The sequence below is a fragment of the Empidonax traillii genome, unplaced genomic scaffold (assembly GCF_003031625.1).
Source record: "Empidonax traillii isolate 1590-97213 ecotype Southwest subspecies unplaced genomic scaffold, ASM303162v1 scaffold351:size1117198, whole genome shotgun sequence".
NCBI lineage: Eukaryota > Metazoa > Chordata > Aves > Passeriformes > Tyrannidae > Empidonax > Empidonax traillii.
Window position 1 is genome coordinate 360,434 of NW_020955544.1, and position 27,926 is coordinate 388,359.

The 27,926-nt window shown below is 50.2% G+C and overlaps 1 protein-coding gene across 3 annotated transcripts in view; it reads right to left on the reverse strand.

Annotated features, from left to right (window-relative positions):
* Nucleotides 1–3,778: 3,778 nt before the first annotated feature.
* The window catches only part of PRICKLE2 (prickle planar cell polarity protein 2), a 103,884-nt gene continuing 79,736 nt past the window's right edge, over nt 3,779–27,926 (reverse strand). For all 3 annotated transcript variants that reach the window (XM_027892414.1, XM_027892416.1, XM_027892415.1), the window contains 6 exons: nt 23,465–23,578; nt 21,586–21,723; nt 21,007–21,210; nt 19,137–19,323; nt 15,950–16,813; nt 3,779–5,676 (listed from right to left, as the gene is read on the reverse strand). In XM_027892414.1, the coding sequence (XP_027748215.1) occupies nt 4,808–5,676; nt 15,950–16,813; nt 19,137–19,323; nt 21,007–21,210; nt 21,586–21,723; nt 23,465–23,578 (2,376 nt within the window). In that variant the 3' untranslated portion in view covers nt 3,779–4,807. The remainder of the gene's footprint in view (nt 5,677–15,949; nt 16,814–19,136; nt 19,324–21,006; nt 21,211–21,585; nt 21,724–23,464; nt 23,579–27,926) is intronic.

The window sequence follows — 27,926 nt, forward strand, 5'->3', positions numbered from 1 at the left end:
CTGATGATGTAACATGGAAGGAGCACAAAGCAGACACTGGAGTCCAGTGCAGATGGGCAGAGGTAGCAAATACAAGTAATTTAAACTTTCTGATTTTTAACCCTACTCAGAGGTCCAGACAAGCATTCTTGGCACTAGAAATAACTGTGTCTTGCTGTCCCCTTTCCCCTTTCCTTTGCCTTTCCCTTCTCTCCTAAAAATGCAGTGATACGTCACAATTTGTGGATGCTTTTGGAAAGGGGCCCCAGCTTTCCAGTGATTTGTTCCTGGCCCTAAGCATCCTTGGCCACTGACTGCCCTTTGTGCTCAAACAGGAGCTGAATTCCTAAATAGTTTTAAGGATCTAGGTTGAAAATGTGTCGCATAAAAAAAAGGATTATCTTTAAAATAAAATACTCCAGAATTGCTCTCAGCTAATGAGTTTTCCTGGCCGTGGAGGATGGTCATCTAAAAGGTGGCAGATAATCTCCAGGAGAATGAGGACAGCCTAGATTTCAAGAATAGCATAATTGTATGCAAATGCAAGGAACAGGGAGCTTTTTTTAGTCTGGAAGAGTAAAGTTCATCAGATAACATGGCAGCTTGAAGCCCAGGAGCTCAGATTAGCTGGGGGCTGGGGAGGAGGCTGGAGAGCAGCCACAGCAGAGCCTGGTGGGTGCTGCCAGCCCCATGCTACACAGGCATGGCTTTTGGGTGTATTAAATTGTGAGGGTAAATATGTGCCCGTTTCTCAGGAGCCCTCAGCCTTCATCTAACAGCTCCCATTAAACCCCCCACTCAGTGCTGCTGTCTTTCAGGGAACTTTCATCAGCAAGCGGCTCTGCAAAGCCACTGAGCACTGTGGGCAATGACAGAGCCACTTGGGCCTTTTGCAAATGTGGGAGTATCTGGGGATAATAATTTCCGTATCAGGGTGCTGCTGATTATTTCTAACCTGAAACTTATTATCTGCATCTTCCTGCAGAGGCTTTGCTGCTCTTACTATATGTGTGCACTGGGTTCAAGGCTGGATAGCTTCTGCCTTCCTGAAAAACAAGCCTCAGTGTGCTGGGAGCTTCCCTGCACAGATTCAGTGGCTTTTGGGCTGACATGATGCCAACTCTGGGGCATTTTAGGTGTTAACAGGGGCCTTACTGAGCCCTCCAGCCTGCTGGGGAACACAGTGTGAAGGATTCTGTGCTCTCACTACCACCCAGGCTATGGCCAAGTGTGCAATGCAGATGCTGGCTTTGCAACGGATGTTAACTTCAGTCCATCCCCTAGGTTCACACTGGGCAAGTCTTGCCAAGGACTTCTTGGAGAAAAAAGGGGAGAAAAAAGAGGTATTTTATGGAAGAAAACTGTGGAAGCAAAAGACCTTATCAGATTTAATTATTTTTTTTTAAGCAACAGTGACAGTGTGCCAGGCCGACTCTGGCAGCACAGCTGTCTGGGGCAACCCAGCAAAAAAGCTACCCACTCTCTCAGCCAGTGAGCCCAGAGAAACTGGACTCACTGACACTGACTCTGAGTTTCAGGTGGTGTCACCTTCACTCAGTTGCTGGAGACATGAAAGCAAATGTCTGTGTGCCCCCTGCTCCCACGGGGCGCTGCCACCCGCACGCAGCGGGCACAGAGAGGGAAACCAGCAGGGCCAGATGGCGACAGAGCAAAATTTTACAGACTTGTAGCTCCATCCCTCAAGCTCAGTGGGTTTGTCAGAAATGGTTAATCATACTCCAAATGGGCTGAAGAAACGAAAAAGAGCATTCTTTCCCCCCCCCCCCCCTTTTTTAACCATGTGTCTCAAAGCGTACGGGACTTCTGGAGCCCGTATGAAGAATGAAAAAGGTCTGAAGGATGCATCTGCACTTTTTTTTGCTGAAATATGTACCAACTCTGTCTTATAAAACGTGATCTGAGACCTTTCTGTTGTGCTGGTGAAGGGCCCAGGAGAGGGGAGCATCACCTGACACACTCTTACCTCCCCAGTTTGTTGCCCACCTGTTCTGATTCCAGGGCTGCATTAAAGCTGTGGTGTACACCAGTCGTGGCAGGGACAGAGATGCTCTGCAGTGAGAACCGAATTTTGAAGCTCTGGATCCAGCAGCAAAACCGTCCTTTGAATGGGGGCACTGTGCCCTGGATTTCAGTACAAAATTGCAGAGGAAAAGTGCAGCAATTCTGTTGCAAGGAGTTCCTACAGCTTGTTCCATTACCCCTGGGGAGAGGCAGCTAGGAGGAAAAGGGGAAAGGCCTGGAATTAGTGTTTTACCATTTGCTGAGCAATCCAGGCTCCTGCTGTACAAGAGTAGCTCAGCTGTACCACAGCTGACAGACAACATTCGTTGTCCTTTTAATCACTGACAATGAATTAAATTGTACTTATTAAATATGAACCTACAGTTACAGTGTCATACTTGTTCCTGAAAGCAATACCCCTACCTGACTAACCAGGTCTAATTTGGAAAACATGGAAAGATCTGTGGTCTTTCTAAGAAAAAGACTGCTATTTGTAAATTCCACGTTGAAGTCTCTCCCAGACTATGCCAGAGGCCCACCAGGGATTTTGGCTCAGCAGTGCTGGCTTTTACCAGGTGAAGACTTCAAGACACCCTAGAAGTGTTCAAAAAGTGTGTGGCTGTGGCACTCGGGGATATGGGTTAGTGGTGAACACAGTGCGTTGGGCTGATCTTTCTCGATAATCTTAGAGGTCTTTTCCTTCTTAGTGATTCTATGACTTGTTTTTTTTAACACCAAAAAATGAGTCCAGGTCACCAAACTTGGGGAAGGTGCGTGGTGTGCAGGAGATGCTCTTCTGCCAGCTTTCCTTGTCCACTGAAACCACATCAGGGATGGGGCTGAGCTGGTTCTTGTGCTTTTATTGCAATACCAGCTTAACGAAAACCAAGTAACACACCTTGAGAGCAAAAAAACATACACATGAGACTCTTCCCTTTGGATGAATACTTCCATTTATTCCAACTGGAAAAAACATTTTTTTTTTTAAATATACTTAAGTGTCATTTCTTTTTTCTTTTTAAAGGAATAATAATTATCACATTGTCCTTTACAAACAACAAAAAAATTCCTAGCAATAGTCTGTGGTATGGAGACATCCATCTTCCAGATTTTTCTGCATCTGCTGCTTTGAGTAGGCATCAGGGTGTTCCTGTGTGTGCCCAGGGATTCTGGGACCCTCATTCCCGGGGTGCAGGGCAGGGGCTGGCTTGGAGGTGCAGTGGCATCCCGAAACGCCAGCAGCACTCGGGAGGAGGGCGATTAAGCCAGTTAAGCTCTCAGCCCTCCTGTGGCTCAAAGTCCAGCCTTCTCTTAACACCCTCAGGTGCTAACCTGCATCTTTGGGTGCCAAGAGCCCCTTCTGCAAACCTGCTCCTTTCTGGGAAGCACCGGGACAACCTTTCATTGGCTTGCAGCTGGGACATGCTGGGATGGCAGAGCCCCAATGGATTAAAGCACACAGAGAACAAACTCACATCCACCATAATACAACACAGCTGAGCCCTATTTATAGACCCTCTGCCATGGTGAGGGCTGTTCTGGCTCTGCAGCAGGGGCTAAGACCTCTGGGGGACAAGCCCCCCAGCCCCACAGGGGTGGGGGCGTCTCGCCAGACAGGATGGGACCCACGGGGAGCAGTTTGCGGGTGTTCTCATATGTGTTAGGCAGTAGGCAATACTGAGACTTCCACTTGGTAATGAACAGCAGTTAACATAACCCAGGAGACTAGAGCACCATAAGACAAGTCTATATTCAAAACAACGTCATGCTGACATCACACAATTGCACCATTTACACTTTATTTACTCCAAATAATAGTTCAATGTTTAGTAACTTCAGCGTTCTCTACAGAGGTGTGAAATTCCTTCTCCGGCTTTGGTCATTTACAATGTTGCAGACATTTGGTAGTTCTGTTCTTTCCTATTTAATAATAATAATTAAAAAAAAAAAAAAAGCCCCTTTTGCAGCTGTCAGGGTTCCTGTATCTGACTGGTGGAGCGTACCTGTGAATTACAGGCATGAACAGACTTCAAAATGCCACCGAGGCCTCATCAGGACCTAATGAATCAGAAAATGCTCTCTTTATTGACCAGGATCAAAACAAATGAACAGAAAAAAGAGTTGAAACAAAAAAAAAACCAAAACTCAAAAACCAATGACAACTCAACTCTCACTGATATACTTAGAGAATTTGGTGATGAAATGGAAAGGGGGATCCAAGTACTGTTTGGTTAGCTCTGGCTGAAAACAATTCTGAATGTGCATGCATTTTCCCAGTGACTCCTAAGATATAGAAATTCCTCTGATATTACAAAATACAAAAATATTTTCTCCAAACTGTCATTTACATCGCATTTACAACAACCATGGAAATAATTTAGGTTCCCACACTGTCTTAGAGACAAATCACCTATCAATATGGTTAATGGAAAACAAAAACGTGGTGGAAAGCAAAAGCTACTGGCAAACTGATGCTGAGAGTCAACAGTGGCAACCAAAATGTATGGACAAACAGAGCTCAAAGGGGTGGCAGTATCTGGGAGAAGGAGGAGAAACTACTGGGTAAACATTACAGGCTAAAGTGTACTTCTTAAATTTTTTTCTCCAAAGTAAGATGTGCAAAATATATTCACCGTGCCCAGGATTATGACTATTTATAGAAGCCAGTCTACAACCTTCTTACAAATCCCCACTCTTCGGGCCTTTTTTTTTTTTTTTTGTTACAATAAAAGCACTTACATGATCTAAAACAGTGCAAGATTGTGAGTTAATTTACATTCTCCCAAGGTGCCTGGCAAGGATGCCATTAGGATATGATACAGTTTTTGCTCTTCTGTCTTTTCCGGCTGTGCAACTGTCCCCTGGCACCCACCGTGGAAGACTTGGGCATGCTGTACGAGCCGTACTTGTGCAGGAGCTCCTCGCTGGTCACGTACCGGAGGCGGGTGGGCTGGGGAATGGGCTCCCCGAGGAAGTAGCCCTCGTTGTCGGACTCCGAAGAGGAGGAGCAGGTGGAGCACCAGTCGTACTCAGCGAAGTAGGGCCCCCACCTCTCGCCCAAGTGGTTCTGCAAGGCGAGATCCGACACCGTCCGGGGACAGTGGCCGTAGACGTCCCTGCGGGGACCCTGCTCCACCGTCTCTCTGCAGCTCCTCTGGTGCATGAACGGGTCGTAGTCGTCCCTGGCTCGGAGCGAGGGTCTCTCCTTCAGCCGGTAGCACTGCTCGCTGGCCAGGTGCAGAGCGTTATCCGACCGGGAACGCCGAGACCGCCGAGGCCGGTGCGGGCGGTAGTGCCGGTCGTCGTCCCGCAGGGTAGTTCGCCGGCGCGTGCGCTCGCTCATGGGGGCGTGTCTGGGCACCTCCTGCACCCCCAGGTTGCCCCCAGGCACCCCACTGCCGTAGTCAAAGCTCTGGTGCATCCGGCCCTGCAGTGGCCGCTCTCGGTAGCTGAGGGGGCTGGCGAGGTCGTGCAGGGTGGGCTCCATGTCCTGGTACTGCTGCGCCGACAGCAGGCTGCGCACGGACTCGGCGCTTCGGAACTGCATGGAGGAATTCAGCGTCCCCATGTTGCTCATCTTCTCCGAGACGTTCATACCTGAGTCTTTGCTCAGGTCAGGCATGGAGAACCTGGAGAGATGCTCCTGGCGCTTGGCTCCACCATCTGCTGAGAGGCCTTTACAGGGAAAGGGCAAAGGAAGGAAAAAGAGAGAGTTAAGAAGGAGAATTTTCTATTGGTGGAGGCTGGTTTTGGCCCAAGACTTTTGCTTTAAAAAATAACTCAGTGATTTCAATGCTGTCCTGAAGAACCCTTTCAAGAGGAGGATTTTTATTTTTTTTTTTAAAGAGCAGGCAGTTCCTCCTTTGGGGAAATCACACCAATTTAAGGTGTTTTGTGTTGGACTCCAAGTTGCTTTTCACGACTTCCTTTCCCATATGTCTACACTGTCTGCGACTTGATAGGAATAACCAGCGATGCCAGGGAGAAATCATGCGTCAGAGGTAACCTGAGGCCTCCTGCACGCCAAGATAACTGGGGTGCCATGATCCAGCACCTACACCTTGTGCTTGGAGGACTGAACAACGTCAGGGGTAAATGAAAACAGGGCCACTGACTAATTCAGGCTTGTCACCAGGCTGCACTGCATCGATTCCCTGAATGACACCCGTAGGGGGACCGAAGGTACAGCCTTGGCCACGTGCATGCAGTCGGGTTTCCCAGGAGGCAAGGAAACACCCCAGGCCAAGAAAGTCTTCTATAACTCCCTGTAAAGCAGCAGGACAGCAGGAGGGAGGGTCAGGCTATCCCTACAGATATCCAGGGAGCTGCGCATGGGCTCAGGATCCAGGAATATCAGCTCCAGCTTGATGAGCTGCCCTGCCTGGGAAGGTGACTCACTGGGTCTCTCTCAGGGCTGACAACCAGCCCTGAGCTCCTACAAGGTGCTTTCCTCCAGCCCAGAAAGCCTTCACCAGGCAGCAGGGAAGTGGGGTGTCTCCTCAGCACCTGCCCATCAAGAAGAAACAATGCACTCCATGCTGCCTTGTCCTTGTCCTGTTTTATGGGTGTTTCCTGACTATTTTCTGTCTCCCCATTGGCTTGATGAGTGGCAGCAGTCAGTGCTTGCACTGCAGGCTCGGGACAACGTGTTTCGCAATTTATTTCAAAGGAAATCCATTTCATCCCAAATCAAACGCAGAGTGTTTGCTTTGGCTCTCTCTTCCCCGTCCCTCTCTGACAGCCTCCCGGTGCAGACCCAACACGCAGAGCTGTGCACCATCAGCAGGATTTCCAGCATGACGCACTGCCTTTATGCAATCACCCAGAATTTATGACTTTGTAAATTAATTAAAAAAAATAACAACCCAGCCCACAGTTCAAGAACAAACCTCTTTTTCCCTTAACAAAAGCTGTTTGCATTTCATCAAGAGCTGGGCTCCTTCGGCATTAGCCGCTGCTGCCAAACCTGAACAAGAACACGGGCTGCTGTCACTAACCCCAGTCATGAGCTGCTTCATGGTGTCTTTGGAATCATCCTTAAAAAGGATCAACAGATCCTGCAAAGCTGGACAAAGTTTTCCAAACCCTCCCCTCAGTGGCGCTAGGGAGAACTTTGACTGGCTCTCACATGGTCTGGCTTTGTTCCCCAAGTCCCAGTGCCACAACCACTTCTCCCTGACCCTTTGCTTTTCTGCTGTTAATGGGGATGTTTCTGGAGTTTATGATTACAGAAGAAGGTAAAGTGAAGGTGATCCCTGAATGCTGCAGGAAAAGGGAGAGGCTGGGTAAAAAAAAAAAAGAAAAGAAAAGGAAAAGGCATGTTTTGTTTCAAAAAGGACACACTTTCCAAGCCAGGTTCATACTTTTTTTTTCCTAACCCACACTGATCTTGCAAACCCAACCCTGACCACCACCCTTTAAAACCAGTTCTGGATGGGCTCCCTGTCCCCTTCAAAGTCCTGCCCACCCACGCTCCCCACTCCCACCACAGGAGTGAATGATTCCCGGCATGTTTTTCCTGCTGGAGCCTCGATCTTCTGTCCCTCCTGTGTCACTGTGGAGGAGCCCAGCAACCCCCAGTGAGGGAAAAGTAACTTGGTAACATGCACAAGGACCTCCTGCAAAGCCAGAGTAACAGTGGGATTGCTGGCAGAGCTGATCCCAAGAGAATCACGGTGGCCTTACTCAGACCTGTCAGACAAAAGCTGATGCTGAAGGAAATGACCCCCTGGTGACATTTATACAGCTCTTCATGAAGAGAACGGGCGCAACTCTGCAATAAGAACAAGCAGTGGTGGTGCTGGGCAGGAATGCAGATCCAGCAGCACAGGATGCTTCTGTGGCATCAGCAGGTTGATTTTGGCAGCACTGTTTAAAAGGGATTGACCTCACCCCACTCACAGGAGCTGGTGCTTTGCCCCCAGCGCCAGCCGCATTGGTGGTACAGCTGCCCCTCACAGCCGTCTCCTTCCCCCAGTGCTGCATCCAGCAAGAACAAAAATGAGCATCTGGGGAGAGGCTCTGGAGACACGGAGAGAGCAAAACAATATTTTTAAATTAAACAGGACACATCTGCTTCTCCACATCACAGGCAGGAATGGTGTGGTCGAGATCAAGCAGGACGACCAGCAGTGAAACCTGTTTGTTTCTGCAAGAGTATAGCAAGCTGTGGTAAGCAGGGTGCTCCAGCTTGGAGAAGGCAGAGCCAGCACTTCACCAGTTTAGTTTGTGCAGCAGAAGTGTTTCCAGCCCCTAAAACACACCTCCAGCAGACACCATGGGTGCTTTAGTCTTTACCCCTTGGAACCTGCTGCACAGGACAGCGAGTTCAAATAAGGAGCCTTCAATACACACGTGGCTCAGGCTCAGAGCGTGAGGTTTTAATCAGGGGACGTTTCTGGCTGTTCATCCAGACAGCCTGATTATAATTAGGCACACACGTTTTAAGATCTTGAATTGCTGGGAAAATGCTGATTGTGAGAGGAATCCACCACAGAGCACGTCCACCACCATCATCGCCAGCACGCAGAGGTTGGGGTGTGATGGAACCCGTGCTTGGGAGGCTGCAGCAAAGCAAAGCCACCCCTGACATCCAGTGACTTCATTTCTCCATAATACAGAGTGGGAAAGGCTCCTTGCTGAGGTCCAAATGCATCTTCCCAGGCAGATTGGTCAAGTTGCATGTGCACATGCCTTTTTCTGGGAACCACAGTACAAAGTGACCCAGCAAGCATGGTGTCCAGGAGAGAGAAACTTTGTTCCTGAATGAGCAGAAAGAATCTTTCACTATCACCATAAGCAGATAAAACAAAGATGTGCTTTTCCAGCATTGCTGAAAGCACCAAGAGCTCTGCACAGCTCTTATGATGCTAAGCCCAGAGCAAGTACCAGGTTGAAAATGCAAGTTAAAATCCTCGTGGAACACAAAGGTGCCTCCAGGCTGAACTTTACATTTAAGCCAGTGTAAAGCATCATGAGTGGGGTTAGGCCCAGATCAGTCTTTCTAAGCTCCCTAAATGATCCTGTCCCTCTCTATGGAGCCACAAAGCCTCAGCAAAGCATAGTGGGAGCAAGCCAGGAGAGCTCCAGTCTGACTGCAGTGAGTTCAGGGGACAGCAATAACCATTTGTCTAAAAAAATTTCATCTAGAAAATATAACCTGGGAATAAAGTTTGAAAGAGCAGCGATTGTTTAGTCTAGAAGAGAGAAGGCTGAAGGGGATATAATAACAGCCTTCAAATATGGAAAAAAATGCTTGCAAAGAGGAGGGAATACATTAATTATCCAGGTCTGCTGACTCCTGCAAGGAAAATTTCAGCTTGGAGAAGAAGAAAACTTTCCCTGTGTAATCACAGCAGAAGGTGGCTGGGGCAGGCTCCAGCAGTTTCCCTGGCACCTAAAGGCCAGGGATACCCAGGCACACTCAGGGCAGCTCCAGGTCACCACTCCCACACTGCCCTGGAGAGCACAAAGGTGTCTCCTGAGGTTATCTGGGTTATCTGCCATTCCAGAGCTACACTTGTGCATGGGGCCCCATCTTCTTGAGTTACCAATATTTATTTACAGCCGCTGCAGCTCCCTCTTAATGAAGTGTTTCATCTGGGAACACAGCTAATAACTCGAGTGAGCCCCAACCTGGAAGAAAGAGCACGCGAGGGGAGACCCCACTGCACAGCCCTGACTTTTTTCTAACAAGGAAACCTGAGAATCTGTTTCCCAAGGCCATCCAGGGGACCAGAAGCCCCGCTCTGGGCCTGTGGCAAGGGATGCTTGCTATCACATCGCAAGACCATTACAAGGGCGTAAAACCAGGGGGCAACGTGCTGACCCCTCCAAAACTTCCCGCTGCAAAACGACGCTCTGAGACACCGAGCGCATCCATCACTGGCTGCCCCAGAGGCCCTTACACTGTGGGAGGAGAGGTGGCCAGTGCCGCCGCCAGCGCGGTGCACCGGCCGGTGGCCGTCCCATGGCCAGATCGGTGCTGGCACCGCGGCGCACGTGGACACAGCGGGTTTTTTTTGCTGCCGCTCTCTCCGCTGCGTGGGGCTGCCAGGCTCAATATCTCACCCCGGAGCCATGGAAACGCACGCCTTTCGGATGAGCACAAGTGAGAGCTGCAGCTCGTCCGCGGGCGTTCGATACGGAACTCGGGCTGGGCTGCAGCGCCAGGAACACAAAGCAGGTTTCTGGTTAATGTTCAGGTTTGCTGAGAACACGCTGCACCATCCCCTCTGAAGTCCCTCCCCACCCCTATTAAGAACCATGTTTATCCCATAAACATTGCCAAGGGAAATAACACCCGAATAAGCAAAGTGACAGCACAAAGATATCCCTTGTGAGCATCACCTCTGCAACTTCGCCACAACAAAGCACTCAGAGGCGCTTAAACCCCACTGTGTGCTTTGCTAAACCGGGGCTGCAAGTTGCATTAATTATGAATTATTAAACCACTCAGTAAACGACAGCAGAGAGGCCGCAGAGAGTGCGTAGGCTGGGTGTGAGGCTGGGAACGGAGCCCCCCGTGAGGGGAAGCAGCTCCCAGCCCCCATTAAATCAAACTCCCCACGAAGCTGGGCTAACACAGGGTGAGCCAGCATCCCACTGCAGAGAGAGCATCAGCTGCTTCACCCCGGCAGGGGAATGCAAAATGCCCTGACTTAGGATATTGCAAACAAACAGGGCAGTGCTGACGCTTGCTTCTTGCGTTTACATTTATCTCAGTGTATACATATACCTGTGCATCGCAGCCCTCACCACCTGAGCCCCACAGAGGTGCCTGCCAGCACCAAAACCTGGCACCCAGCCCTTTAAATGCAGCTATAGAGGCACAGGAGGGGACAGGACGGGCACCTCTTGTGTCCAGCCCCCCGTGTCAGAGCCTTCTCTCCCACAGCATCAGGCAGACGCATCCTCAAACCGGGTTTATTTCAAGGTCAATCCCAAAAACTGAAAAGGAACTTAAGGAGAAACAGCCTGCCCAGGGCTTTGTTTATAGCTCAGCCCCATCTCACTTCTGAGCGACCTCAGGGCGTGCAGAAATAAAGCAGAACCCTTATGTAACTAGAAATTGTGGAAACTAAACAATTTGGGGGGGAAGGCAGAGCACTCACCAAGTGGGTCACGGTCCCAACAGCCTCCCATGGCGTGCCCCTATTTGCCACCCATGGGTGTCAGGGTGTATTTCCCACCTTATCAGTCCTTCTCTCAGTGAGTGCTGCTTGGGAAAGGGGTTGGATTTTAACCCAAAAGCCTCCCTGTAACCTCCTCATTGGCATCCCCAGCTCCTGAGATGAAGCAGCACGGCCAACACGCCGGGTGGGGGATGACGTGCCATTGCTTACCCTGACAACATCTCCTTCTAGAAGTCCATTTTGGGTCTCCCTCTGGTTTGGTTATTACCCTACATGCTTTGCACCGTCCATGTGCGACACTGAAGGGGTGAAGCCGTGCATACAGCTGATGATCCTGCAGCAGGCACATCAAACCTCCCCCTGGCTGAGAGGCAAGAGGCAAGGAAGGGGGAGAAGAAACATTTCTGACAGTTTTTATAGTGTTTTGGCATTGGGCCTTTGAGATGGAAAACCTCTGTCTTCACACAGGTTTCGAAATTATCTGGCCTGGATTGGAGAGCCTTATACCTGAGTCTCAAAATTGCACAAAATCCTCCCAGGGATCTCATCTTCCGACTTGGAAGCAGTTTTGTGCTGCCCGTGTCTGGGGGAAAGAGAGTGATAAGAACATGCTGGAGAGCTGGGAGCCTCCCTTTTTTCTTAGAAAAGGCCAGAAACAGTAAATGTGTCATTTTCTGGCTTGTCTAACTCAGCTGGAGCGCCTGGGGCAGCCGCCCTCTCCAGCCCACAGGAGAGAGGAGCCCCTATAGGATGCAGTGCTGCTGAGGACATGGGGATGGGGACCGGTCTCTGGACACCTCACCTCTCACTGCCATCCTTGAGGGTGTTCAGGGGCTGCGCCCAAGCCCTCAGTGCAGGAGAGGCTGGGCCAATTTTCTCCAGAAAATATAACCCTGGCCCTGAGGAACATGTCTTGTTCTCCTCCTCACCTGCCCCGCACCTTTCAGCTCCTCCTCAAGCAGAGGAAGAAGAGGGACTGGAGAAGATGATGCTGTCAGGTCACTCTACAACTCAGACATGCAGGGATCAGCCCTAACCCACGTGCATATTCATATGTTCTTTCTCTCCATCTGCTGTGTATATCACAATTGTTGTCTAGTCCTGGAAAACAAACTAATTGGGGCCTTTGGGTATCTCATAACACTGATGACAGGAGCAGTGTCTGCCACACAACTGAAATCACATTTCAACCTTGTAACAGCACTGCTGTTAACATCTTTTAAATTGGACTTATGACTATGACAGATGAGGCTGTTCCCTTTACCCAAACTCATCTTTCTCAAGGAATCCTTTAAAATCTATTTCTCCTTTGCACGCAACAGTGTCACCATTCAATGACACTTCTACCTCCAAAGCGCTCCTGCTCTCTGCAAGGGGCACACAGAGACTGTTCTCAGAGAGTAACATTTAGCCTGCAGGTACTTTCTTAAGTGGACTATTTGACCAGCTGGCACTTCCTGGAAATAACTGCTTGGAATCAGCAGAGATCAGTTCTTGATTTCTAATTCCGCTGCCAGGCACATACAGCGCCTGCAAAGCCTTTTGAGAGGGGAACACAAGCACAAGCATTGGGAGCAGAGCTGATGGAGTGAGTATCTTCTGGGAAGCGATTAACCTCTGGTAGGTTCAGGCTTCTCATCATGAGCAAAGCTTCCTGGACAAATTTCATCTTAGCATCATCCTGATGGCTTAATGCAGCTATGAGGTAAACGTTGCTACAGGATCCACTGTTTTGTGGATGCCATTAAAAAAAAAGGAAAAGCAGCCAAAAGGAATAAAAAAATAAAAGATAATATAAAATCATAACATCAGCAAAAATAAGCTCGCTCTTGGAAAATGGGCTGGGAAACATATTTTGCTCTTTGCCTCTTCATCTAATGGCCATGTTGGGCAAGAGGAGGACCCAGCCTCCAAGCTGCAGTGGACCAAAGTCTGTTGTAGCCTTCAGCTGATGGCAGAAAAGGGATTTTCAAACAGAAACGTGGAGGGGAAGGAGAGGCGCCCTCCACCAGCAGGAAATTCTGCCCTTTGCCAGTGGATGTGTTTAAATCACATCAGCACTTGTGGCAATTACACAAGCACGAACTAGAGCACAGCGGAGACACTCCCACTTAATTCAACCCCCAAAACAGAGCACAAACACCACAGCCACCTCTGCCACTACTGTGCCTGCTGGTGCACTACTGTCCACGGTGACAGCAGAGCACAACCCAGAACTGTGAGGGCACGTGCCCAGGATTAATATGGTGTCTCACCTCTTTACTAATCCATGAGGAATTGGCTTTAAAGCGATTAAATAGAGCCTTTTGGGTAAGGTAGAAACCTGGGGTCTTGCAGGAGACTGGGGTCACGTAGATCTTGACCTACACAAATGGCTGACCCCGAAATATTATAGGGAACAGCATCTGCTCACAGCAGGCAGCCTTCCAGCCAGAGGACGGGGATTACCGCTGCACACCCCGTAAGTTATCTGCATTTACTGACGTCTCCGGCTAATTAGTAGTTAAGTCATAATAGAAACATCACAGCAAAATCTGCTGCCAGGGAGGGACCAGCTTTTAACATGTGCTCTGCAGGTCAGGGACTGTTTGCCCTTCAGCTCCCTATAAAAACCAGAACGTTTTCAGCGATGCCATAAAACCTTAGATGGATGCAGTGTTAATTATTTCACTTTATAAGGTGGAGCAACTGCGCAGCCATCAGTAGCTCAAAGGGACCTCATATGTGGATGCCTCGGAGGTTCTGGCAAAGCTGGGGAATGCAGGGTGGAAGGAACAGGGTGAGCCAGACCCCCAGGCTGTGTTGTGGGCAGCTTGCTTGGCCCCAGAGGGGATGACAGGGATGGGAAAAGCCAGGCAGCAGGGTGATTTGCCCTGACACCACCTGCCCAAAAACCTGCTCTCCCACAGGTCACCAAGTCTCCCTGTCCTCAAAATGCTGCCAATTAAACTAGATGGTAATTTTGTCCTCTGTAACTGCAGACATGGCCCTGAGGTAGCTGCCTGTTCCTGCTGCAGTGCCCCCAGCTCAGCTGAGCCAGCTCCCAGAGCAAGGAAAATTATTAGAACCTTACACATTAATAAAAACGTTATCACCTCACTCTGCAGAGAAACAGTGTACGCTTGCTGCAAGCCCCATCACGCTGAGCATCTGCTCCAGAAAGCAGGAGAGCAGTGAAATGTTAAGGCAGGCACTGCCTCATAGGAAACTCATACTTTGGCTCTGTATGGAGGATGGGTGCTTTTGGGAGGTCTCCCTCTCAGCATTCTTAAAAGGGGTTTCTAAAATGAAAGAGAATGATTTTCACTTCAGTACATTGAAGCCTTGCCACATTTCCTGCCTCTTGACCTGTATCCCCAATAACTTGTTACACATCAGCTCCAAAGCATGCAACAACCCCTACACTGCTCAGGGACTACTCATCCGAGCTTGGTGTTGCTCAAGACTCTTTGTACAGATGGGGTTTACACAATATGAGTTTTCAGGAACACAAGAGGTTTTGGGAATGCGGAGCTTTGCTTAGGGAAATCTTGTTTCGGAGAGCAATTCCCAACTCCCTCGCCATTTCACATCTATTTCTCCTCTGTGTATATCTGAGGCTGTTTGAGCAAAACCCTTCCCAGCTCATTAGCTTCTCTCCCCCATTTTGCTGCTTGCTGGATAAGGAGATCCTGGATGAACACAGAGATCATTTTGCATCTTGGCATGGGGCTGGCAGCTTCCCTAAACAAACACACCAAATCCCGGGAGCGGGTGAGGAGGCCAAGGGCGTAGCAGAGCAAACCTGTCCATCCAGGCAGGGCAGAGCCCAGAGCTCGGGTTCAGCAGGGCTCAGCTCTCCGTGGGCCAGGCCATCCTCACCAGCACATCCCCACCACCCAGTGCCAGTACCAAGGCAGAAGGACTCTGTTTTGCAGAGGTTCAGGTGCAGGACCTCCCCAAATCCAAGCACGGCTTGACTAGAACAGAGAAAAGCCAAGGGAGCCACAAAGAAGCAGCAAGGCAGGATCTCTGGCAAGCAAACCAGGCTCGCTATTCTCTTTCCCAAGAAGTTTTCTCTGCTGAGGGACTTTGCAGCAAGGATAGAGCAAGGTGCAGGAAGGACTGGGACTGCCCAATTCCAGCTGCGGACCAGAGCCCCACACAGACACGCCCGTGCACGCACACCCATCCCCACAGCCACAAATGAAACCCAAACACGTTTGGGGTGAGAGGTTTGGGAAATATGACCCTGGGACGTGCTCGTGAGAAATGGGCTCAGCCTGATGGGACAAGCATCTTGCCTGGCTTTTCCCTGCAGTTTTTACTGAGGGATTGGGGAACAGGAATTAAAGAGCTGTACACAGAGGAGGAGGAATTTCTTTTAACTAGTCATGTGCTTGAGGATGGCATAACACTCAAAAGGGGTTAACTGGGCCTATTTCAAAGCATTTAAAAATATTTTTAGCCTGCAAGGCCAGCTGACAGCAGTCCTTCAAGCGCTGAAACCTGGAATCTGCCTCTGTGTTAGCAACTGGCCTTGATTTTCCTCCTCTTTTCACAAAAAGGAGGATTAAAGAGCTTGAAAACACTTGTTTTGAGCTGCACAGAAAGGCCATCCAACCATAAAGCCCTGCATTTGGTAAACAAGCAAGCAAAGGGAGAGGGGCTGCCAGGCACACTGGGGCCAGGCAGGCAAGCCCATGTCACTGAGCCATGGTCCCCAAGCTGTCGGTCACCCTCGTAACGAGAAGACTCCTGCCATGGCACTGACCCAGAGCACAAGGGACTCAATCACATGGAGGGGTGGTCTGTGGGTGGCAGGGGCGACATACCTGTTGCATTAGAGAGTGCGAGGGACTCCATGGAGCCGCGGGGAGTCTGCTCGGTGGGCGTCAGGTCCTCTGTGAACTTGAGGGCATTGATGGGGTGACGGGTGCGGCACTGCGGTGTCGGCATCCCACCTTCCTCCTCCTCCTCGTACTTGGGGACTTTGACACTTCCTCTGGCTTCAGGGAAGCTCTGGTTGGACATGTCACTGTAGCTCTCCTGCGAGCGAAGCCTCCCAGAGTAGTAGTCCTCTCTGCAGTCCTGGATGAAGCTGCCGCCGTGGCTCTTCATTGCCAGCGAGGAGCTCCTCTTTGGGTTGCTGAAATGTTTCGCCCACATATCCGGCTGCGAGGCTGGGACCTGGCTGGGGTTATAGGAGGTCCTTATGTTGCACTGGCTGAGAAGCTGCAAGGGCGTTTGGGACTGACTTTGCTCCATTTTGCCACCGTAGTGATAGAGCTCGTCCCGGCTCCTCCACAAGTGGTCCCTGTTGAGGCTTGGTGTCTGGCTGGCCAGGCTCAGCAGATCCATCTGCAGGGACAGCGGGTCCACATCGGTGGAGAGACGGTTGGAGGTGACCTGCAGCTGGTTGCAGGGGCTGCGTGCCCCCTCCTCACCTTTGCCCTTGTTCTTGCCGATCTTGGCGCTGCGGCGGGACTCCTTGGCTCGCGCGCTCTGGAAGGCCGAGTCGGAGGAGTCGGAGCCATTGGGGTCGTCGCCGATGCTGCAGGCCCTGGAGCAGAAGATCTGCCCCTGCTTGGGCAGGAAGGGCCGTCCCAGCAGGGACTTCTTGCACTGGGCGCAGCAGAAGCAGGTCTCGGTGGCATGCCAGTGCTGGCCATCGTAAGTCATCTGGCCCTGGTCGATACCTTGAGGGGGAAGATGCACAGTGTCAGGGTCGCTTAACGTTGCACGTAACACCTGCATCAATGTCAGGCTGGACAGGGTTTTGAGCAACCTGGTCCAGCAGAAGGTGTCCCTGACCATGGTGGGGGGTTGGAACGAGATTGTCTTTAAGGTCCCTTCCAACCTTAAGCATTTCATGACTCTCTAATCCCCTGTGAGTGACACGCATTTGGCCTCACTCTCAAAGATCTTTTTTCAGGGTTTCTCCAACGCATGAAACTAATCCCATTTATAATTCCTCCCAATTCTAATTCCAGGCCTTTGCTTGGGAGTTACTCAATGTTAGGAAAGGCAGCAGAACCATGCCTCAAGCTATTTTGTATTAAATGGGGATATTTCCGATCATAAAGCAAAGGAATGCAAGAAGTTCTCCATAAAGTCCTTGAAGTCAAAGCATTAATATGCTGCTATTTAAAAAAACAAAAAGCCTCTAACTGAACCATAATTAAGAATTTGTGCTGCCCTGGTTAAGCATGTAACAGAGCAGATGACATCCCTGTCCCTTGCTGCTACTGCGGCCCCATCCCAATTTTATTTTGGCTTCCGGAGCCCCTTCTCCAGAAAGGAATGGAAAGAGCTGGCCTCAGGGGTCAAACACACACCCTTGCCTTGCACCCAGCCACATTTCCTGGGTTGCTTCACCAGCCCGCCTTGGGCTCAGTAAGGGAACTGATGCAGACAGTCTGTCCCCCACCAGCAAAACCCCAGGGGGCACACATCTGCACTCTGTCAGAGCCGTGAGCAAAGCTCCTGAGCTTTCAATTACAACATTTATCCACTTGTTTAAACTGCTGTTCATGGCAAAAGCCCTCGTTACCTGAGAAACTGCGGTGCACAGCGTGGGCTGGCCAGCACGGCGGGTGCTGCACCCCCTGTGTGCACAGCGTGTGCTCACACACCCGCCGCGGCCGAGTCGCTGGGGGGCCGAGTGCTGCCAGATAACTTATAAGTGAGCAGTGTGGTAATGGTCTGTTTTATTCCAGCCTAAATTAGGTTTAGTGTAATCAGGTTTTTTCTCCCCTTCTAATGAGAAAAATGCTTTTATACAGACTGGAGTGCTACACTTGTGGGCAATTAAGAGACAAGACGGTGGGTGGGATTTTATCGGCTCCTTTTCCACTGCCCAAAGCCATCTTGCAGAGGAAGGAGAGCAGCCTCCTTTCTCCATCTTCACCTACCCAATCCAAGCCTTACAAGTACATGCTTAACTTCTGATTTACGTGGCCCTTAAGCACAACACTTACAGTTGCTATAAGCAACTTGCAGCAAAATAGTTGCAGACCCTCCTTTGTTAGAAATGTGCAAATATGCACCAAAACAGGGATTTTACCCTGAAAAACTTAACAGTCAGCAGGCTCCAGCCAGCTGGTCAGACCGAAGATCAGCAGATGGGGAAGCACAAGAGAAGGGAGCGTGTGAGAAGCATTAACATCTGCTTCTTCACCGCTCTGCAGCTGAGCTTTTGGGAAGGATGTGCTGCAGGTCACAGCAAACGCATCCTCCCAAGTGCTTCACCGAAGCCCTTGAATTTCCCCTCCCTGTGCCATCTGGCCACTGCACAAGAGCAAAATGGTTGTTTTTTCTTTCCCAGCAGCCCATGAATTTGAACACGTGAGCTCACCTCTATGGGCAAAGGAAGAGCTGCCTGCGTGCTCACAAGCAAGTGCTCAGCCAAGTGGCAAAGGGGATTGGGGAGAGCAGCAAGATGCTTCCCAGCCCACCCGGCTGGAGGACAGCATATCCCCCTGAATAAAGTGCATTTTAAATCACTGTTCTAGAAACACAGATGGACCCTGATGCGCTATTTCTTTCTGTCTGAGAACATCTATCTGCAGGGTTGATTTAAAAGGCAAACAAACAATAATGATGCCTAATGAACAAGCATCTTTCCTGACACTGATCCTTTGGCAAGCTTGGATGGGAAAAATCTGTGTTGAAAAGCCAGGCTGTTCACAGGAAAATGAGATTTAAAGGAAAAAAAGCGTGCATTATATTAGGCCAGGGAAGGCTTTCACTAGCTGCCACAGCTCCTGAGGTACCCTCTGATAATCCTCCTCCCTCTGACTACAGAAAAGGATAAACAGTGGTTTGACCAAACAAATCACTGTGCCACATCCTTGGTGGGATGGGAGAGGGGCACAAGAGGCTGGACCAGACCCCAGCCACAGGCAGTCCTGCCTGCAGCCCCACGGCGTTGTAGAAGTCTCAAAGCAACAGTTCTTGCCAGAAACAACCCCCCAAAAGCAGGGGCTTGCCCCGCTGCCCTCCGGCACTGCCGGCACGTACCGATGTGCTGGGCGCAGGTGTCGCAGTACTCAGCGTAGAGGGACTCGAAGCATCCGCAGCAGTAGGGCCTGCCATCCTTCATGATGTACCGCTGCCCCCCCAGCACCGTCTCACACTCAAAGCAGCAGAAGTGCTTCATGTGCCAGTGCCGCCCTTCGGCCTCGGTGCACTCGTCAGCAAAAATGATCTGGGGGGGGAAACACAGACGTGGAGCGGAGTTGGTCAGAAAGGAGTCCTGAGACGTGGACACCAACCTTTACGTCTCTGGCCCGTGCACGGCAGCTGTGCCCGTTTGTTCATACAATCTCCAAGTTTTACAGCTAGCCACCCCAGTCCAGCGTGAGAAATTCCCATGGTTTGGCTTGTGGCAGGGGCATCCATCCTTTCTTAGGAAAATCCATTAAAATGCAAATACCTCAGGAGCGAGTTATTGCCCGGACTGCAAAGCGTTAAGGCAGAGCTGCAGTAATGTGCTCGAAGCTCATCCATCAGCTGACGGGGTCGATCAGGGTAATAAACACGCTTATACACAACCTATCGATCTGGTGGACTTCTGAAGAACAGAGCAGCCACTTACTGGAACACATTTACCCATCTCTGAAACAAGGACCCGAGCACAAAAGATGAGCAAAAGCACAAGGAGAAGTGGCAGCTCTATGGGGGTGAGAGAAGACAGAGCTCCCTGGCTCACAGTGACCATACACCCTGCTCTGTGTGCTTATAAAGGTGATTGCAGTCATTATACCAGCAGGGAAACTGAGGCACAGAGCACTGTTAAGGGTGAGCTGGTCAAGCAGCCATTTAAAATATTTTAAGCAGATGCTTTCTTGCTGTCTCTGTTTCCCATCCCCATTCCATCTCAACTCCCAAGACAAGCCAAGAGAGCAAGAAGCCCTGGCTCTGCTCCCTGGTTCTCTACCCTGGCACAAGGCACAATAAAAGCTTTTCACCTGCAGATCCTCTTAGCCCTGAATTACCCTTTCTCACAATTAGCACTGGATATTTCAGAGGAAGAAAAGAGTGTTAAAGAAGGAGTCGAATAAAAGACTTAAACAAGAATTTGCAGGGATAAAAAGTACATGAAAAAAAATTACCCAGCTTAAGCCACAAAGAAATAGGGCCAGTCGAATGGTTAGGGGTTGTTTTTTTACTGGTAATGCTACAAATTTAATTCGATACATACATCAATGCTCTTCAGATATGAAGTGCATATAGCCTTCGATATTTACTATTACACGCTTGCAAAGATAGGACGTGGTATTTTACAGTACATATGGTTTTCCACACTATGGTTTTTGTAACTTTAAAAACCAGAACAATTTCCTTCACCAGCCTTTTAAACAGAGATTGACACTTGAGAAATGCTCAGAGACGACTCTGTATGGTTTTCTATATCAGTTTTGTATTCCATTTGTTCAGCTTCCTATAGCCTGTTAATCGCCTCTCTTAAAGCCTATTTCAGCTTGCTGTGTACTCAAGACTGTAGGAAATATAGCACTCATCCCACCAGAGGCTTCTTCTGGGAAAACAGAGTAGAAAGGAGGACCACCACACCCACCTGGGCTAAAATCACAGCATGGGGGCTGTGCTCCTACTGGAAACACAGACCCCCCCCAGCTCCCTGCAAGTAGACAAGGACCTACCTCTGAACAGTCCTAGGCAGACTGCAACAAAGAGTATGTGAAACCTCAGGAAAAGCTCGGTTGAACCTCTGGCAAAGCCAAGCCATCCTATTTCGTGTCCATGCCTCCAAGCAGAGGCCAGGGTGGATGGAGGGAAAATGCCACTCAGTGAGCAAAGGGGAACCCTCTTGTGCCACCCCCACAGGCAGCAGCATCAGCGGCAGATGCTGGGGTGAGCTGGCTCTTACCTCGTCGCACGCAGCACAGCGGGGCTTGAGGCACTCGGCATGGTGCCTGCCACAGTAGATCTTCCCATCTTGGTAGAAGTAGATCAGGTCAACCAGCAGCTCATTGCAGACACTGCAGATGAAGCAGGGAGGGTGCCAGCAAACGCCGTGTCCCGCTCTTGAGGCGAAGACGGCCATGTCCCCTCCATTGATTTGGCCGCCGCACTGTCAGAAAAGCCGGTGATCAGCGGGACGCGTGGGTGAACCCACTGCCACCCATCACCAACCAGTTGCATAGTGCCAGGAGCTTCTCTGGATAACTTTGTGCCAGGGCCCCACCACCCTCACTGTAAAGAATTTCTTTCTAATATTTAATCTAAACCTACCCTCTGTTAGTTTAAAGCCATTCCCCTTGTGACAGGGGAAGTCTCTCTCTAGCTCTCGTGTAGCCCCTTTAGGTACTGGAAAGGGCTCTAAGGTCTCCCTGGAGCCTGCTCTTCTCCAGACTGAACAAGCCCGAGTCTCTCAGCCTGTCTTCACAGGAGAGGTGCTTCACTTAACCTGAGTGATTCAAGTGCCAGTTCATCAGCTGCTACCCACCTGCTCGCAGATGGCTCCTGTCATAGTTACAGGGAATGGCCGAACATTGCCTCTCCCTAAATTTTCCCTCTTCCTTTGGTTGCTGAAGAGTTTGAGCTCCCTCTTCTCCTCCTCATCCAATGAATTGCAATAGCGGACCTAAAAAACACAAGTGATGCTCAGTGTTAGGAGTGTTCCTGGCTCCCCAGACAGCGAGGTGCAGTCCCACAGGCCCTGCAAACCTCTGCATGGGGGCTAGGCAACCTCTGCCCTTGGTCTGGGGGAGGATGGAGAGATGCAGGTGTCAGGCCTTCAGTCATCTGGGGTTTGGTCAGAATTTCAAGAGGCTGAGATGAGAAGAAAGGGCAGGAGGAAGGTTGCTCTTTGGCTGCTCAGTTTGTAGAAAAAGTCTTAAAAGTTAGATTCTCAGAGTCCTACCCGCACCAGCAATCAAAATGATGGTTTTCCTGCTTTCTCCACCAGCCTCCTGTGGCAGAGGTCATCAAAACATTTCATTGGCATTTCCAGAGCACAGCCCTTTTTCCCTGTGCGAATGACAGACTTTCAGTGATTTGTGAACTATTCTTCCAGCACAGGGTCAAGTCTGTACATTTCCAAAACCTCTGCACTGGAAGGTAATAAGGAAATAAGTAAAATAAAAGGATACAACGAATGATGCCATTTCCCCAAGGCTTACAAAACTCTGAGGTTTTCCTGGCTATTTTCATCCTGCAGGCTTAGCTCTTGGCTGGTTGCACCTCAATGGAGAGTACGAGTTGAGAGTCAAGGCAGCCACGTGCAGCACCAGCGCCCAATCCAGTCTCCGTTACTTGGGAGAGCAGGCTCATGGAGCCAAGCAAGGTTATTCATCTGAGCAACCAACACACCTTGAACGTTCAGTGGAGCAAAACTGAGCACAAAGGGAACCTGGATGCAAAATCTGCCAATTTACAGAAAATATACGCAGACTTGCGTGTCCAACTTGCAGCAACATGGGCTGCAGTAGCAGCATTTGTGTGTATTTATTCTCACATTTTTGGCTGTCAGAGGCTGTGGGTTTCGAGCAGATGCCAGGGAAGCAGGCAGGCAGGTTGGGGCCTAAAGGTTTATAGGAAGAAGCCCCTTCCTGGTGCCTGGAGCTCCCCCTGTTCTGGCAGTGCTGTGCTGTGCCCGTGGCACCCAGCCACGCAGAGGCAAACCTGTTAAAATCTGACCTAGATCAAACAAGTTACCTGCATGTATTTTCCAGAGCGGTTTCTTCAGAAACAGCATGAAAATGATTCTCTTTGTTTACACAGGGAAGTTTTGCGGGTTACCAGAAGCCAGTGTTCTCACTGGTGAGATCAGGACGTCAAAAGAGCAGACCATTTTTGCTGCCTCACATCGTTCTTGCAAGATGTCAGAAGGTTTATTTGCTCTGACTGGTCTTGACTCAACCTCTGGCTTGCCAGGCTCTCCCAGCTCATGAGGCTCAGCCCAAGTGAAGCCCCTCCTTGGCACACTCACTCCCACTCCCAAGGTGAGTTGGAAGCAGCACCTGGGAAAAGGCTTTTGCAACTTTGTATTTGTCTCTAGATGATCTCAACAGCATTATGAGCCACTTTTAATGGGGCTTTGGCCCCCAAGGGCTGATAAAATGCTCTTATTTCAGAGAACTGAAGAACTGATGAAAAAATTTTAACTTTAGAAACAAACAACTCCCCACCTCCACCACAACCAAAGCAGGGAGCAAACACAGCCACTTAAATAGCAACATCATCAAACTTCAAGTAAATCCTCCCAAGAAGCAGAAGGAGCTGAGAAAGGATGAGCCACTCTTCCCCACGAGCAACCCCAGGAGGTGCATCCACTCTCCGCCCGCGGCCCTGTTGATGTCTGAGCACACTTTTCGGATACTGACCTCATTGTCGTGCGGTGGCAGCTGATGCAGGAGTTGCTTTATCCGAGACTTTTCTCCCGGGCTGTTGACATAGGGGACCTTGTCCTCGGGCAGGCAGCTGTAGTACTGGTGCACCTACGGAGCAAGAGAGGGGACTGCAGAGGGGTTCCCCAGCCGAGCCTATGCCCCCATGCCCAGCCAGCAGCCACCCCCTGAGCCAGCGGGCGCTGGGTCTTCCCAAAGACTTTGAGCATGGAAAGGCAGGCAGGAGCTGCTCTGGGTTTCCTGCCTTTTCTCCCCCGAGGAAGAGGGGTGGCAGCCCCGGCGGGCGCATTACCGTTTGCTCGGTCAGCCTCCATAGCGTGAGCATGGTGCGCCGGCTGCGGGGATGTGTCGGCACCTGCCTCGGCAGGGCAGGTTAAAAAGGCTGCGCCCCAGCAGCCTCCGAGTTGCCGGCTATCTCAGCCTCCACCTCCATCAAAACCCTCCGGGCTTTTTTCTGCAGCAATTTGTGGAAGTAAACAGCAGATAGAATCTGTTGGAAGGCTTAGTTTTCTCTCTTTTGTCTCAGAGCGTGTAATTAAAATCGGCTATTAAAAAGGCTGGAGAACGGCGTGCCCGGCGCTGGGAGCGCAGTGCAGCCCGGAGAGGAAGCACACCCTGAACCCCAGCGTCTCTCCTCCGACTGCCACACCTGGGACGTGCACTCAAGGGCCGGGCCAGCACCGGGAGGGGACTCACTGGCTGATCCGCGCTGAAATGGCCACAGTGAAGCTGAACGGCTTGGGAAGAACCAGGAGAAGATAAAGGTAAGGGAGAGCTCGGCTGGGACTGGGATTCTCTGCAGACCCAGACACCTCTGGATGTTTGAGCAGAGGGCTGGCTGGCTTCCTTAAATCTGCTCCTGGCTAGAGAGATGCAGGCTGTTTTGCCAGCGCATACAGCTTTCTGCCTTTGCCGCGGTGGGATTAGACCCGAGATGCTCCCTCAGCTCTCAGCAATTCATTTTGGAGTGGCTGCACCGCCTGCAGCTTTCGCAGGGCTTTTCCCAAATGACACTTCCTTCGCAGCAGCTTCTGATCAGCTTTTTCCCTCGCTGTATGTTTTGGACTTTGGCCTAGAAAGCACCACCTGGGCTGGTTCTCCCCAGAGAAGCCCTCTCTGCCCACACAGCCCCACAGCATCTGCGGATGACACGTTGCAGTGAGTCGCTGGGAGGGGTGGGGACACAGGGTCAGGTCACACAGGGCTGGCTGGTAGGAGAGCTCGCCCGTGGGCTCACAGGCTGATGGGGGTGGCTAATAAACAGACTTACCTTCCACAGGAAGAAACACCCTTTTGTTCCAGAATAAATATTCAAACCTGTCTTTATTCAGGAATAATTGCTTTGCATTCATCTCACTCCTTGCTCTCATTTAGAGCTACCTGCAAGCAGAGCTGCTCCAGTGCTTTTCTCAATTTATGGTTCCTCCCCAAACCGATGTCACCATCCACCTTTCCCCATCATCATGTTTTCCAGAAAGGGAGATTTTTAGCAGATTTCCACCCGTAACTCTGCAGTGCTGATGACAAGGGAACTGCTTGTGTCATGAAGCTGAGGAACATGCTGAGCATATGCCACTGCAAAACCCTAAATTTGTTTTGCTAAGGCACAGCAGAAACAGACCCACCAGCTATGGAAACTGTCAAAGAAAGAATGGCTGCAAAGTATTTTGTTATGTTAAAAAGAAAACAAACGACGTACATTAGAATTACTTACTTTGCATTTATAGAGCATCCTTCATCCAGGGACATCAAAGCGCGTTGAAAACACTTAAATTCTTATGTGCTACACAAGGTGGCAAATATACACACTGGAAAGGGCTAATTGCAGCATCACAATGTTAAATGAGCGCCCTGAGTTTATGCAGCAAGTCTGCAGCAGAGTTTGCAATTGAAAATCTCCAGTGATGCCCCAGATGCCATATCCTTTACTGGGCTGCCAGGCTTCCGTGCTGCCTGCCTGGCCAGCACACACTCCTGCTGGCTTCTCCTGCCAAATTCCCCACGTGCAAACAGGCTGCTCGCTCTGCACTGTGCTCACATGGGTTAGTTTGTGTTTTTATTTCTTGCAGTGAAGATTTTTCGCCCACTGAGTCCTTGAAGTTGAAGGAGACCATAAATTATTTTTTTTTTGAAGAGTCGCCAAATTCCTAAAGCAACGATCCCCTAAGACGCTCACCCTGGGCAAAAAGCAAGGATTGAGGGTTCTTCCATCTTCCTTCAGCAGCCTGGGTGCTGCCTTCCCAGAGCCCAATGCAGCGGGACGTACGTGCCCAGCTCTGCTCCTGCTTCCGCTGGGAAGTTTTCCATTTAGTCTCAGCAGGTCCACAGGAACTGGTTCTCATCAGACCAGCAACATAGCTCGGCAGGGATGGGCAATTTGGTTTGAGAAGCAAAACAAAATAAATATAACAGGCTGCAACCTGTGTTCTGTTGCCTGAAATAACCTGAAAGGGTTTGCTTTGGATCCGCGTCAGCCAGGGGGACCTTCCACAGGGGTGCCCGTGGAGAGGATGGAATCCTTATGCCTGCCAACGGCTTCCTCCAGCCACCATCCTTCCTGGGGACAAACTTGAACCAGATCCTTTCACCTGGGGCATTGCTCCTATCCCAAGAGATCCATCCAGAGTGCAGATGAAGAGCAAAAGGACACCCCTTGCCCAGGCTGATGTTCAGCCATGCATTGTGCAAATAACAAGTCTCCCATCCATCACCCGTTCCCATGGCATGCACCCTGCTCCCTGGATGGGAGAGCCAAGGCTGGGAGGGACAGTGCCACAGGCTGCCAACATCCCCTGCCTCTGTGCTCAGCCAGCTGCATTTCCAACCCGCCAAGTGAGCAGCTGACTCAAGAATAAGGAAAATAAAAGAAGGAAAAGGGGATTCTCAGATCAGCCTGGCTTTTCGGGGAAAAGACATACAGAAAACGTTAACTTGCTGAAAAATGAAAAGTGCTCAGTCTGCACTTTGCTTTTGTACAAAAGGTCACTGTTTTGCGTTACAATAACTCCTCCTCCGTCCAGCTCTGGTTCAGATCACGCACAAGCCTTGTGGCTGGTGAGCCTTGCAGGACCAGGGCCAGACCCCCCATGCACCAGCAGACGGCCCCTCACTGCACTTACACGCTCTGCAACATGAGCTGCACCCAGATAAGGACAACAGTGAGGGGCAGTGACCCCGGATGGATAACATTTCCTTTTTACATCGGGCAGTATCTGTAACTGTTTTATTATTAAATACTTCTGCCATACAACACCGCAGCTCTACACACTCCTACTGCCCCTCACAACAGATCTGCTCTGCCCAGGATTATCCCAACAAGCATCATTAACACACTGGAGCCACTCGTGGGGCCAGGCTAGGGACATCCTCAGTTTCTCCACTTCCCCTACTTCGCTCTGACCTCCACTCACATCTGGATTAGAGAAACTGCAGAGGAATCCGGAATACAAGCCTGAAAGAGTTCAAGAAGCATTTGGACAATACTCTCACGCACATTGTGTGACTCTTGGGGATGGTCCTGTGCAGGGCTGAGAGCTGGACTCAATGATCCTTGTGGGTCCCTTCCAACTCAGCACATTCTGTGATTCCGTGAGTTAAAACAAGGCCTCAGACAACATCACGAGGCCGCAGATGCCAGGGGGATGGGCTGGACAGTGCGCTGGACACCAGGCCAGCTGTGGGTGCTGGGTGCCATGGCACACTGGCCAGCTGGGCAAGCCCCATCCTGCCCTGGGGAGATCTCCCAGGCACATGGACAGGCTCTGCGCCGCCAGAACCCAGCGCAGCAGATATCCATCTTCCCAGGGTGTCATTCTCGCCTTCAAAAGGAAAATGTCCAAACACCAAGCTTTGCTAACAAAAATTGATACACACTTTAGAAATTAACAGCTGCTTGAAGCTAAAAGGGGAAAGGGGCAGGGGACAGGAGAGGCAGACAGAAATTAAAAAAGAAAGAAACCAGGAGAAAGGAAAGAACATAATGTAAAATGAGGGTTAGAAAAAGCCTTTAAAGTGGAGCCAACTTTATTCAAAGGCACTGAGGAAAGTAATTACGTTAGTTTACAAATGCCTTTGTGTTCTGCAGTCTTCCTAGGTTTGGGGTGTGTTTCCAGTTTAACTCTGACTGTTTACAAACCTACCCTGACTCTGCTAAGTAAAGGCAGGACTGCAGCTTGTCCTGACAGTCCCAGAGTGACCGAAGACAAAACCCACATGAGCATGTCTGTGAGCAAAGTCTTACACCTCCTAGAAGAAGAAGTTTGCAAACATCCTGCAAATTTAAGCTATTGATGAAGGATCTCTTTGATCAATGAATTAAAGCGGGTGGAGGGGGAATATAATTTTTCTTATGCCACAAACTGCTGTTGGGAAGTAGCGTTTGGTTGTACTCGCCCTGAGTATAACATCCCTTCCTAAAGCAACCACCAAACTGGGCTGT